This window comes from Trachypithecus francoisi, unplaced genomic scaffold (assembly GCF_009764315.1).
Source record: "Trachypithecus francoisi isolate TF-2019V2 unplaced genomic scaffold, Tfra_2.0 Lachesis_group10, whole genome shotgun sequence".
NCBI lineage: Eukaryota > Metazoa > Chordata > Mammalia > Primates > Cercopithecidae > Trachypithecus > Trachypithecus francoisi.
Genome location: NW_022681455.1, coordinates 66776170 through 66791278, shown reverse-complemented (window position 1 = coordinate 66791278; position 15109 = coordinate 66776170). Strand labels below are relative to the sequence as shown.

The 15109-nt window shown below is 35.4% G+C and overlaps 1 protein-coding gene across 2 annotated transcripts in view; it reads left to right on the top strand.

Moving 5' to 3' along the window:
• The window catches only part of LMBRD1 (LMBR1 domain containing 1), a 129778-nt gene that overhangs the window by 67884 nt on the left and 46785 nt on the right, over positions 1-15109 (top strand). For both annotated transcript variants that reach the window (XM_033217561.1, XM_033217562.1), the window contains exon 8: positions 11653-11778. In XM_033217561.1, coding sequence (XP_033073452.1) covers positions 11653-11778 — 126 coding nt within the window. The remainder of the gene's footprint in view (positions 1-11652; positions 11779-15109) is intronic.

Sequence of the window (15109 nt, the reverse complement as noted above, 5' to 3'; positions counted from 1 at the left end):
AAACCATCATTCCAGATAAAGAAGAGAGATATGTAAAGAAAAGTGCCATTCTAAACTGAGCTGTGAAAGAAGGTATTAGGAATGTAGTTTGTATATATTATTTTAAAAGATTTTAGTTTTCAAATAGAGTTGGTGATTTATTCTTGGAAGTCAAAGTAAATAAATTTGGTGACAATTATGGCCAACCTATTAATAGAAACATTTTAAACTATACAATCTCTTTAGTTTTCTGATTTTTTTTTTCTGGAAATTCACTAGAGGGCAGTAGTAAGTAATAAAAGTTTTGTGTTTCTGAAAAGGATAGCCTTTTTGTACATTAAAAAAAAGTCTGAAGTGAAGTTCAAAAGATTGTTATTTAAAGACCTTAAAAGTTATAATGTTTTATATAAGGTCTATGTCAAGCTTATCATAATCTAAATATTATAGTTAAATTCCTGATAATTATTGAAAATGCAATCCAAAAACAAGCTATAAGCTTGGTAACCAAACGATAGCACCTTTCTTCTACTTGTTGTCTTCGGACAATTAAAAATTTAAAAATAGTGCTTGTTCTGGTCTTATGTTACCACAAGTTGTTCAGAAAATTTTTTATTTTACAAAATATTTTATATTAAGCTATTTAGAAATTCAGTTCAGCTCTTCTAATAAGTGTATCAATTCCATTTAAGGAAATAACCTTGTGTGAATTAAGAGCCCTCTCTTCCTAAAAGCTTCTTGGTTAATTATTATCTTCTTGGAGAAATTATTTTATTAATTTAATAAATTTTTGTTCTTGAAACAAAGGTAGGAGGAAAAAGAATTGGGACCTAGTCATTACATACCAAATAGTCTACTGTAGTTGTTACTAGTCTGGCCTAGAAATCTGTTCAGCCAAGTTTGGCAGATCTAGTGATAAAACAAATGTGCAGATGAATAATGTTAAAATACTTATGCGTTATAATTGAGTTATAAGCAAGGGACATTTACAAGTTAGGGAAGGTTTCTCAGACATATTGTAATTAAGCCAAAACCTGAAGGGCATTAACAGTTGTTAATGAAATAAGATGAGAAAGTGGCCATTCTAGATGAGGGCACTACATGGAATAAAATGTGTATGTTGGACAAAGCCTGAAGTAGCATAAAAATTGTAGTGTTTTAAGAACAATGAACAATTCAGAAGCATGAGATAAAGTTAACAAGTTGGTAAGCATCAGGTCATGAAGTGCTTTATATGCAAAATTACGTTAATTAGAGTCTATTCCCATACCAACCAGTAATTGTACCTTTCATAAAAAAATAGCAAAACAATTTTTTTTTTTTTTTTTTTCTGAGACGGAGTCTCGCTCTGTCGCCCAGGCTGGAGTGCAGTGGCCGGATCTCAGCTCACTGCAAGCTCTGCCTCCCGGGTTCACACCATTCTCCTGCCTCAGCCTCCCGAGTAGCTGGGACTACAGGCGCCCGCCACCTCACCCGGCTAGTTTTTTGTATTTTTTAGTAGAGACGGGGTTTCACTGTGTTAGTCAGGATGGTCTCGATCTCCTGACCTCGTGATCTGCCCGTCTCAGCCTCCCAAAGTGCTGGGATTACAGGCTTGAGCCACCGCGCCCGGAAACAACTTTTTAAAACAATTTTATATGTTCATATACATATAAAGGTTGGGAACAAGTAGAATTGCTCTGGTTAAAGTAGCAGCAGATTCCTGCATGGCTAGCTGCCTTACCTTCTGTAGTGGCCCTAGTGGCACCTTTACAGATTCCTAGGAACTCATACCAGAATGCTTTGAAAAATACATTTATTAGTCCTGTAGAATATTGAAAGATATTAATTAGAGGAATAACATATACTGATTTGGGTATTAGAGTGAGATCACTTTAGAAACAATGTAGAAGATGGATTTGTAGAAAGTGAAACCAGCAGACCAGTTTAGGATAATTCAGAAGGCCTTGTGTTTGACAGTAGAGTGTAAATAAGGCCATGTTGTTAATAGTGACTAAACCCAAAGGTTCCTTGGGAAACAGTATTGAGCACTGCAGTTAGTACATTCAGGGAACCTAATCCATCCAACACAGAATAACAAGCATTGAGGTCAAATAGGCCTAGATTGGAGGTGGTTGAGAGGACAGGGAAACATACTTGCATATAAACTGGGTTTAGCAAAATATTGCCAAGGCATTTTGTTGTAAAAAGCAACATTCTATTGGATTATTAAAATAATATGAATGATACGGTTTGACTGTCTGTCCCTACCCAAATCTCATGTTGAATTGTGATCCCAAGTGTTGGAGGTGCGGCCTGGTGGGAAGTGATTGGATCATGGGGGTAGTGTCTAATGGTTCAGCACCATCCTCGTAGTACTGTCTCATGATAGAGTTCTCACTAGATCTGGTTGTTTAAAAATCTGTAGCACCTCCCACTTCACTCTGTTCTTCCTGCTCCAGCAACATATAACTTGCTGGCTTCACCTTTGCCTTCTGCGATGATTGTAAGTTTCCTGAGGCTTCTGTAACCATGCTTCCTGTACAGTTGGTGGAATCGTGAGCCAATTAAACCTCTTTTCTTTATAAATTATCCAGTCTCAGGTAGTTCTTTATATAGCATTGTGAGAACGGACTGATATAGTAAGTAATGAGAATTGATAAATAATCATGTAATGCTATATATTAATTAGAGTCTTAAATTATTCTGTTACTTTTTATCAATAATGTTTAAAGAATATGGAAGTACTAGAATAACCAAATCAAATAGGTTAAAATAATAAGGACAGGAAAATCCTATAAGGAAATGTTAAAGGAACTATCAGGTACTTTGATTCCCATAGGCTTTATTCTTCGTATTTTTCAATGTTTTGAGGATGTATAATTTAATATAAAAAATATAAATGAGATTCTTTTAATTTCTAAAAATATATTTAGAGGGTGTAAGTGCAGATTTCTGGCATGCATATATTGCATTGTGGTGAAGTCTAGGCTTTTAGTGTGGCCATCACCCAAATTGTGAATGTTGTACCCAGTAGGTAACTTTTCAACCTTACTATATAAATTTTAAACCGATTTATGTATTTTTCCTTTTATATTTTACCAAAGTATATATTTTGAAAATATACATTTGATAAGAATTGAGGTAATTAGAGGGAAATTACCCTAATCTGAAAATCCAAAATCTGAAAGCTTTCAAAATTTGAAACTTTGAGCTCAAAAGAAATGTTCCTTGGAACATTTTTTAAAATTATTTTTGGTTTTCGTGGGTACGTAGTAGGTGTATCAATGGAGTACATATTTTGGTATAGGCATGCAATGCATAATAATCACATCATGGCAAATTCGGTATCTGTTCCCTCAAGCATTTATGCTTTGTGTTACAAACAGTCCAATTATGTTCTTTTAGTTATTTAATTTAATTTAATTATTTATTTTTGAGACAGAGTCTCACTCTGTTACCAGGCTGGAGTGCAGTGGTATGATATCAACTCACTGCAGCCTCCACTACCCAGGTTCAAGCAATTCCCTCTCCTGCCTTAGCCTCCTGAGTAGCCTGGACAACAGGTGCCCACCACCACACCCAGCTAATTTTTTGCATTTTTATTAGAGATGGGATTTCACCATGTTGATCAGGCTATTCTCAAACTCCTAACCTCAAGTGATCCACTCACCTCGGCCTCCCAAAGTGTTGGGATTACAGGTGTGAGCCACTGTGCCCTGCCAGTTATTTTAAAATGTACAATGAAATTATTATTGGCTATAGTTCCCCTGTTGTGCTTTCAAATACTAGGTCTTACTCATTCTTTTTTTCTTTTTTTTTTTTGGTACCCAGTAACCATCCTTACCTGCCTCCCACTGCCCCACTACCCTTCCCAGCCTCTGGTAACCATCCTTCAATTCTCTGTGTCCACAAGTTTAATTGTTTTGATTTTTAGATCCTACAAATAAGTCAGAACATATGATGTTTGTCTTTCTGTGCCTAGGTTATTTCACTTAGCACAATGACCTCCAGCTCTATCCATGTTGTTGCAAATGACAGAATCTTACTCTTTTTATGGCTGAATAGTACTCCCTTGTATATATGTACCACATTTTCTTTATCCATTCATCTGTTGATGGACACTTAGGTTGTTTCCAAATCTTGGCTGTTGTGAACACTGCTGCAACAAACGTGGGAGTGCAGATATCTCTTTGATATATAGATCTCCTTTCTTTTGAGTATGTGCCAAATAGTGGAATTGCTAGATCTTATAGTAGCTCTATTTTTAGTTTTTTGAGGAACCTCCAAACAGTTCTCCATAGTGGTTGTATTAATTTACACTCCCACCAACAGTGTACAAGGGTTCCCTTTTCTCCACATCCTCACCAGCATTTGTTGTTGTCTGACTTTTAGGTAAAAGCTCTTTTAACCAGGGTGAGATGATAATCTGAGTTTTGATTTGCATTTCTCTGATGATCAGTGATGTTGAGCACCTTTTCATATGTCTGTTTGCCATTTGTATGTCTATTTTAAGACATGTTTATACAAATCTTTTGCCCACTTTTTAATAGGATTATTAGGCTTTTTTCTATAGAGTTGTTTGAGTTCCTTATATATTTTGGTTATTAATCACTTGTCATATGGTAGTTTGCAAATATTTTCTCCCATTCTGTGCCATGTCTCCTAATTGTGTTGATTGTTCCCTTTACTGTGCAGGAGCTTTTTAGCTTGATGTAATCCCATTTGTCATTTTCTGCTTGGTTGCCTGTGCTTCTATGGTATACTCAAGAAGCTTTGTCCAGACCAATGTCCTGGAGAGTTTCTCCAATGTTTTCTTGAAGTCATTTCATAGTATGAGGTCTTTGATCTTAGGTCTTTAATTCATTTTGATTTGATTTTTGTTATGTGGCAAGAGATAGGGGTCTAGATTCATTCTTCTACATATGGATATCCAGTTTCCCTGGCACTGTTTGTTGAAGAAATGATCTTTTCCTCAATGCATGTTTTTGGCACCTTTGTCAGGAATGAGTTTACCATAGGTGTGTAGATTTATTTCTGGGTTCTCTATTCTGTTCCATTGGTCTGTGTGTCTATTTTTATGCCAATACCATGCTGTTTTAGTTACTATAGCTCTGTAATAGAATTTAAAGTCAGGTAATATGATTCCTCCAGTTTTGTTCTTTTTGCTCAGGATAGCTTTGGTATTCTGGGTCTTTGGGATTCCGTATACACGTTAGGTGTTTTGTTTTGTTTTGTTTTGTTTTGTTTTGTTTTTTGGTGTGTGTGAAGATTGTCATTGCTATTTCGATAGGGATTGCATTGAATCTGTAGATTGCTTTGAGTAGTATGAACATTTTAACAATATTGATTCTTCCAATCCATGAACATGGAATATTTTTTTCATTTTTTGGTGTCTTCTTCATTCATCAGTATTTTATAGTTTTCATTGCAGTGATCTTTCACTTTTTTAGTTAAGTTAATTCCTAGTTATTTAATTTTATTTGGGGTTATTGTAAATGGACTTACTTTTTAAAATTTATTTTTCAGATTGTTCACTGTTGGCATATAGAAGTGCTACTGATTTTTGTATGTTGATTTTTGTATCCTGCAGCTTTACTGAATTTGCTTGTCAGTTATAATAGTTTTTTGGTGGAGTCTTTAAGTTTTTCCAAATATAAAATTATATCATTACAAACAAAGATAGTTTGACTTTTTCCTTTCCAGTTTATATTGCCCTTTCTTTCTTTGTCATGTCTGATTGCTCCAGCGAGGACTTTCATGTTGAATAACAGTGTTGAAAGTGAGCATCCTTGTCTTGCTCCAGAACTAAGAAGAAAGGCTTTCAGTTTTTCACCATTCAGTATGATACTATCTGTGGGCCTGACATATATAGCTTTTATTACATTGAGGTATATTTCTTCTGTACTCAGTTTTTTGAGGGTTTTTATCATGAAAGGATGTTGAACATTATCAAATGCTGTTTCAGCATCAATTGAAATGATCATGTGGTTTTCATCCTTCATTCTGTTGATATGATGTATTACAATGATTGATTTGTATTTGTTGAACCATCCCTTCCATCCCATGGATAAATCCCACTTGGTCATAATGAATGATCTTTCTAATGTTGAATTTGGTTTGCTGATATATGATAATGGTTTTTGTATGAGTATTCATGAGAAATATTTGCCTGTAGTTTTTTTTTTCCCCCCAGGTGTTTTTGGTTTTGGTATCAGAGTCTTGTAGAATGAAACTAGAACTATTCCCTCCTCCTTCATATTTTGGGGCAGTTTGAGTAGAACTGGTATTAGTTCTTCATTAAATGTTTGATAGAATTTGGCTGTGGATCAGCAGTAGGTCCTGGTCTTTCCTTTACTGGGAGGCTTTTTATTACAGCTTTGATCTTGTTACTCGTTACTTATTACTGGTGTGTTCAGGATTTGAATTTCTTCATGGTTCAAGTTTGGTAGATTGTATGTGTCTAGGAATTTATCCATTTCTTTCATATTTTCCAATTTATTGGCATATAATTAGTTGTTCATAGTAGCCACTAATGATCCTTTGAATTTCTGTAGTATCAGTTATAATGTTTCCATTTTCATCTTTTATTTTATTTATTTGAGTCTCCTTTCTCTTTTTTTCTTAGTCTGGCTAAAGATTTGTCAATTTTTTCTTTTTGAAAAACCAACTTTTTGTTTAATCTATCTTTTTTTTTTTTTTTTTTTTTTTTGAGACGGAGTCTAGCTGTGTCACCCAGGCTGGAGTGCAGTGGCGTGGTCTCGGCTCATTGTAACCTCTGCCTCCTGGGTTCATGCCATTCTCCTGCCGCAGCCTTCCGAGTACCTGGGACTACAGGCGCCCGCCACCATGCCCGGCAAATTTTTTGTGTTTTTAGTAGAGACAGGGTTTCACCATGTTAGCCAGGATGGTTTCGACCTCCTGACTTCATGATCTACCCGCCTTGGCCTCCCAAAGTGCTGGGATTACAGGTGTGAGCTACCGTGCCCAGCCTCATCTATCTTTTTTATTGTTTTATTCCAAATTCATTTATTTCTGCTCTGATCCTTATTTCTTTCCTTCTCCTAATTTTGGGTGTGGTTTTTTTCTTTATTTTTCATTTCTTTAAAATGCATCATTACAGTATTTGTTTGAAGTTTTTCTTCTTTTTTGATTTAGGCATTTAGAGCTGTAATTTTCCCTCTTACTGCTACTTTTGCTATATCCTGTAGGTTTTTGAAGTATGTTGTGTTTCCGTTATCATTTGTTTCAAGAACTCTTTCAATTTCTTTTTTAATTTCTTCATCGACCCACTGGTCATTTAGGAGCATATTGTTTAATTTCCATGTGTTTGTATAGTTCTCTAAATTCCTTTTGTTACTGATTTGTAGCTTTGTTCCATTGTGGTCAGAGAAGATGCTTGATATTATTTCAATTTTTGTGAATATGTTAAGACTTGTTTTATAACCTAACATATGGTTTATCCTTGAGAATGATCCATGTGCTGAGGAAAAGAATATGTGTTCCACAGACACTGGATGAAATGTTCTTTAAATATCTATTAGGTCTATTTGTTTTGTAGTGCAGGTTAAGTCTGATGTTTCTTTGCTGATTTTCTGTCTGAGAGAGCTGTCCAGTACTGAAATTGGGGTGCTGAAGTCTCCATTGTTAATGTATTGGGGTCTCTCTCTCTAACTCTAATAATATTTGCTTTATATATCTAGGTGCTCCAGTGTTGGGTGCATTTATAATTGTTATATCCTGTTGCTGAATTGACCCCCTTATCACTATATAATGACCTTCTTTGTCTTTTCATACAGTTTTTGTCTTGAAATCTATTTTCCCAAATATAAACATAGTTACTTTTGTTCTTTTTTTGTTTCCATTGGCATGGAATATCTTTTTCCATTCTGGTCTATATGTGTCTTTATAGGTGAAATGTATTTCTTGTAGGCAACAGATCAGTGGGTCTTGGATTTGTTATCCATTCAATCAGTCTGTGTCTTTTGATTGGAGAGTTTAGTCCATTTACGTTCAGTGTTGTTACTGATAAGTAAGGACTTCTGCCATTTTGTTATTTATATTCTGGTTATTTTATAATCCTCTCTTCTTTCTTTCTTATCTTCCTTTTAGTGAAGGTGATTTTGTCTGGTGGTATGCTTTAATGTCTTGCCTTTATGTTTTTAAGTATTCGTTGTATGTTTTTTAATTTGAGGTTACCACAAGGCTTGCATATGCTATTTTATAACCCATTATTTTAAACTGATGACAACTTATCACTGACTGCATATACAAACACACAAAAGAAAATGAATAGAAGCACTACACTTTAACTGTATCTTCCTGCTTTTAAACTTTTTGTTGTTTCTGTTTATGTCTCATTGTACTGCTTGTGTCTTGAAAAGTTTTTTTTTTTTTTTTTTTTATTGGTTCATCATTTAGTTTTCTACTTAAGACAAGACTGGTTTACACACCACCATTGTAGTGTTATACTATTCTTTGTTTTTCTATGTGCTTACTATTCCAGTGAATTTTGTACCTTCACATGATTTCTTCTTGCTCTTAACATCCTTTTATTTCAGATTGAAGAACTCCCTTTAGCCATTTCTTGTAGGGCAGGTCTGGTGTTAACGAAGTCTCTTAGCTTTTGTTTCTCTGGGAAGATCTTTATCCTTCATACTTGAAGGATATTTTTACTGGATGTACTATTCTAGGGTAAAATTTTTCTATCTTCAACACTTTAAATATGTTATGCTGTTCTCTCCTGACCTGTAAGGTTTCTACTGAGATGCTGTCTGGGAGCCAGGAATTGGAGTAAAAACCTTAGCAGTTTACCTGCTAATCTGTGGCTAAGCTGACACTCACACCACCACAATACAAAGTCCTACTTGCTCTTCCCTCCCCTTTCCACAGGCAGAGGAGTCTCTGTGGAGACTCTGTTCCATGGGGGTCCACCAGGCCACCGCCAGTGTTCACTTAAAGCCCAAGGGCTCTTCTGACAGCTTGTGGTGAATGCTGCCAGGCCTGAGACTCAGCCTGCAGGCAGTGGGCTCCCTTCTGGACAGGGCATGTACAAAAGTGCTGTCCTCTAAGAACCTAGACCTTGACTTGGGGACCCCAAGAGTCTGCTTGTTGCTCTGCCTTACTGTGGCTGAGGTGCAAGACAAAGTCCCCCTTACTTTTCTCAGACAGAAGGAGTCTTTTACCATAGCCACCATAGCTGGGAATGTGCTGGGTCACCCCTGAATCCAGCATGTCCCAGAGCCCAAGGCCCATAGTGTACTTGGTAGATAACATTCCTGGTTATTCAGGGACCAGGGGCTCTTTAGGCAGCAAGTAATCAATCCTGCCTGCCTTTTAAGGCAGCAGATTCCCTTTTGGCCCAAGGTGTGTCTAGAAATGTCATCTGTGAGCTAGGCCCTGGAATGGGGGCTTGATGACTCTGGCACAGTATCCTGATGTGGCCATGCTGGTATCTAAGATGCAAAACAAGGTTCTCTTTACTCTTCCCTCTCCTTTCCTTAGGCTAAAGGAAAGAGTCACCTTTGTTGAGGTGAGCTACACCACATGGGGTTGGGAGAGGGATGGTGCAAGCACTCTCTTAGCTGGTGTCTTCCTGGGTCATATGCCACCCTAGTCCACTCTAAGCCCAGCCTAGCACTAGGAGTTGCATAGGAATTGTAGTCCTTGTTTCCTAGACTGTCTTTTGAGTTTACCTAGGACGACAGAGCATTTTGCCCACAGTGGCAAGGCTTGCTGAGAAACTCCACTTCCAACCACTAGGGTGAATGATTCCCCTCTAGCTAGGGTTGGTGCAAATGTTCCTTCTATGCATGGGCAGTAACTGAGCCCAGCACGGCTGTATTGTCAACGGTGACAGGGCAGCACTGAATTCAATGTAAAGTCCTCCCAGTTACTGTGCTGTCCCTCCCAAAAGCGAAAAGATTCTCTTTCCATGGTGCCTCATGACTGCTGCTGGGGGATGGCAGAGGGGTGGCATTGATGATTCAAGAGTGTCTCTCCTGACTTCCTCAATGCCTCTTTTAGTGATATGAAGTTAAAACCAGGTACTGTGATTGCTTACCAGATTTTTGCTTCTTGTGACAGTACTTTTCTGTGTGTAGATATTAAAATGTGGTTTTCCAGTGAGGATGATGAATGGTATAGGCTTCTATTCTACCATCTTGTTTCATCTCTCCTTGGAGCATTTCAGATTTGGATTTTCAGATTACGGATGCTCAATAATGCAGATATACTAAAAGTCAAAAAAATTCTAAAATCCAAAACACTTCTAGTCCCAGCCATTTAAGATAAGGAATACTTAAAGTGTACTTTATCCAAATTGCATTTTCATTTAATGGTAACAGAATCTTCTTCCACCCCTTCCTATTTTAGGATTAAAGGGAAATAATGAGAATACTAACTTATGTTTTAATAATAGTTAAAGTGCAAGGTTTTTTAAGTGTTTCTCCTTTGGAAATACAAGGATTTGTATATTGGGTAATAATTTCAGCTAGATAAGTATCTAAATACAACATACTGTAGAGTTGATGTTATATGATAGAACTAGTTGATTTCGGGATATTTTTTATTCATGTTTTTTGTTCTCCCTTAATTTAAAAAAAAAAGCTGATTTGTTAGAATTTATGCTTTGCTATTTGAATTGTGGTTTAAGCAATGTTTAATCATTGCATAAAGGAGACTCGAAGAATGTTAGAATATTAAACTAATTAAAATTAACACTGAAGGTATCTTAAGTCATTCTTGGAGTTGACAGCTAGGTAGCAGAGAGCATGAGTAAACACATTCAGGATCACCCAGGATATTTTGGTATTTGGGGTCATGCTTAAAAAGTGGCATTTATCATTTCTGCCCATATTCATTGTCCTGAACTCAATGTCATGGCCCACCTAACTACAGGGGACACTGGGTAAAGTGTGCCAGAAGGGAAATGAAAAACATTTAAGTACATAATGTAGTATCCATTTCAGAGTTTGTTGCTGTAACCAGGAGGTTATAGTTGTTAGTGTTTCTGCTAAGGAAGTACGGTCAGTAATGATTCTGAATAATGGTTACGTAGCAGATGCCATTAAGTATTATTAATGGCTATATTAAAAAGCTGTCATTTGGTACTGGAATATGGAATTGGGTAGTACATATAATAACATGTTTATTCTTAACACTGATTAATAATTTAAAATTACTTGGAAAATATTTAAAATACTTAGCAAAAAGATTGGTTATAAATATTTAGAACTTTCAAATAAACTTTATAATGTAAATAATTGGTATGCTAATCAAATGACATGTATATATTAAAATACTTTACCAAAGGTTTACTACATATACTTGGAGAAAATTGTTCTTTTTTATAGAAAATCATTTTTTAATTTTTTCACTAATTTATATTATTTTAACCTTCGATTAGTCTGAAGTTGTAATTATTACTTTGATGTAAAGAATTGTACAGTAAATTTACAGTAAATTTGCAACTTAACCTTTGAGGAATTGTATTATAAATTTGACTCTGTTTAAATGTGAAATAAATGGGAGAATTATGAGACAATATAGTGTTCACTCCCATATACTATGTTTTTCAGTGACTGTACTCTTTCACAACTGCTGACTTTTATGACTTTAAAAGACATTTTTAACCTACAATTGTGTATAATATGTTTGAAACATTATTTCTAAAACATTTCAATTTTTTTCTTTTAGGCCTATGGCATGTCTGCGTTACCTTTAAATCTGATAAAAGGCACTAGAAGCGCTGCTTATGAACGTTTAGAAAACACTGAAGACATTGAAGAAGTAGAACAACACATTCAAACGATTAAATCAAAAGTGAGTTGGTGTTTTGGTGTAATTGGGAAGCATAAAACTACTTTGTCTTAGAGCTACTCTGATATGACTTAGACATTGTCAACCCCATAACTTTTTACATTGTTTGAATTTTTTGCAGCATAGCTGATATGGTTTGGCTGTGTCCCCACTTAAATCTTATCTTGAATTATAGTTCCCATAATCCCCTGTGTTGTGGGAGGGACCCGGTGGAGGCAATTTAGTCATGGGGGCGGTTACCCTCATACTGTTCTCATGATAGTGAGTTATCACAAGATCTGATGGCTTTATAAGGAACCTTTCCCCCTTTGGCACTTCTCCTTCCTGCTGCCATGTGAAGAAGGACATGTTTGCTTCCCCTTCTGCCATGATTGTAAGTTTCCTGAGGCCTCCCAGCCCTGCGGAACTGTGAGTCAGTCAAACCTCTTTCCTTTATAAAGTACCCAGTCTCGAGTAGTTCTTTATAGCAGTATGAGAATGGACTAATACAGTATCCTTACAGAACCATGTCTATATTTCTAAAAATTTGTCTTATGTGTAATGTAGGACACTAGCAATTTGAGAATTTCTATCATTGTTCTAACACTTAAAAAACAAAAGTTTTTCTTATGTATGATCAAGATCTTACTAGTTCTCAGGTATCATCATTTAATATATAATAGTATATTTTACTATAATATTTATGTTGAAGTTTTATTTACTAGTTGAATAAGCTAAAGATTACATGTAACCCCTTGCCAATTAAATGTGCTTTTAAAAATACAGTAAAAAGTTTTTCTTCCTCTGTCATCTTCAAGTAAGAGATAAATCTTATTCAAAGATCGTGGGAAAAAAATGGCAGGTTCTCTAAATTATTCTCCTAAGCTAGTATGATTCTGATAAATAAACCAGATAATGACAGCACACAAAAAAGAAAACCATATACTGGCTTTCTTATGAAAGTAGAAGCAAATATTTTAATACAAATGAAATGTAAGTGGCCAGGTATGTACTTTGGCTTACACCTGTAGTACCGGATTGCTTGAGCTTAGGATTTTGGTACCAGCCTGGGCAAAACCCCATCTCTACAAAAAAATACGAAAACTTAACTAGGTGTCGTGACATGCCTATAGTCCCAACTACTTAGGAGACTGAGTTGGGACGATCACTTGAGCCCGGGAAGTTGCGGCTGCAGTGATCCATGATCATGCCACTGCACTTCAGCCTGGATGATGGAGCAAGACCCTTTAAAAAAAAAAACAAAAAAAAACAGCAATTCAAAACCTATGCTATAGTAAGAGAATATTTCATAATCATCAGATTAGGTTTATCTCAGAAATGCAAGCATGATACATCAGAAAATACATTAAAGTAGTTTAACATATTGAGATTAAATGTGAAATATAAATATCTTAGTAGATGTTATTTTCTAAAAGTTAATTTGTAGTTACATTTTTTAAAAGAGTCTTTTCAAAATAAAGATAAGAAAATATGGAAAGGAAGCCTCTAATGAGCACAATACTTAATAGTGTAAGAATAGAAACATTCCCATTAACATCAAATATAGGAGTAATGTTAGTATCCTTGTTACTTTTAGCATATTTCTGGCAATCTGAGTCAGATAAGAAATAATTTAGAATTTACATATAAGCTTGGAGAGGAGGAGGGAAAAAGGAAAATAACTTTTTTTATTGGCAAATATCATCTACCATGATAATCTAAAATAACTGACAAACTAGTAGAACTAATAAGAGTTTATCATGGTGCCTAGATGTAAACATAACAATTATTAATTAGTTGGAAGATGTAATAGAAAATAATCCCATTCACAATAGCCACAAACTGTAAAATAATAATAAATGTCAAGAACAACTCAATATATTTTTTTAAAATTCTTTGGACCTCTTTTAAATTTTTATCTGTGTCAAATTTTTATCAGAATTTGGGGATTAGACTGTTTTTGAGTATGTAAAATATACAACTTTTTAAAGAATATTGAATGGCATGACATGTGCCTGTACATACACATACACACCTTTTAATAATTAAAGTTTAACAGTTTACCTCTAGGAAATTATCCTACTGAATTGTTTGTACCTAAGTATATAAGGATGTTTATGGCACATTGTTAATGGCCCTCAACAAAAATTAAAAAAGGAAATAATCTACATGTTCAAAAGAAGTTGTTTGTTAAATCTAGATACCATCTTGTAATGTGCAGTAATGAAAAGGAATGAGATATATTTATAAATCTGTATATAGCTTGAAGAATATGTCATGTAAAATCAGACTATCTCAGTTCAAAATCTAGCTCTACTGATTGTGCACATAACATCTGTAGGCCTTTTTTGCTGATTTAGTAAATGAATATAATACTATTATCTGCCTCAAAGAGTTATTCAAGAAGATGTACAAAAAATAAATATAAAAAGAGAAGACCAGTTTTATGCACAAGAAAGGTGCTCAAGACACTTCTCAAAAGAAGACATACATGTGGCCAAATAATCATACGAAAAAAGCTCAACATCACTGATCACTAGAGAAATGCAAATAAAAACCACAGTGAGATACAATCTCACATCAGTCAGAATGGTGTTATTAAAAAGTCCAAAAATAACAGATGCCAGCGGGATTGCTGAGAAAAGAGAACCCTTATACACTGTTAGTAGAAGTGCAGATTAGTTCAACCATTGTGGAAAGTAGTATGGCAATTCCTCAAAGAACTAAAAGTAGGACTACCATCTAACCCCAGCAATCCCATTAGTGGGTATATAACCAGAGGAATATAAAGCATTCTGCGATAAAGACGCATGCATGCAAATGTTCATTGCAGCACTATTCACAATAGCAAAGACATGGAATCAACCTAAATGCCCATCAATGGTAGACCACATAAAGAAAATGTGGTACATATACACCATGGAATAGTATGCAGTCATTAAAAAAAATGAGATCATGTCCCTTGCAGGGACATGGAGAGAGCTGGAGGCCATTATCCTTAGCAAACTAAAACATGAACAGAAAATCTAGTACTGCATGTTCTCACAAGTGGAAGCTAAATGATGAGAACACATGGACACAAAGAGGGTAACAGTGCACACTAGGGCCTACTGGAGGGCAGAGGGTGGAAGGAGGGAGAAGATCAGAAAAAATAGCTAATGGCTACTAGACTTAATACCTGGGTGATGAAATAATGTGTACAACAAACCCCCATGGCACACATTTACCTGTGTAACAAACCTGCACATCCTGCACATGTACCTCTGAACTTAAAAGTTAAAAAAAGGTTTTCAAGAAATGTTAGCTATTATGTATAACAAGAAATCATAAATACTTTTGTGTATGTGTACTTTGT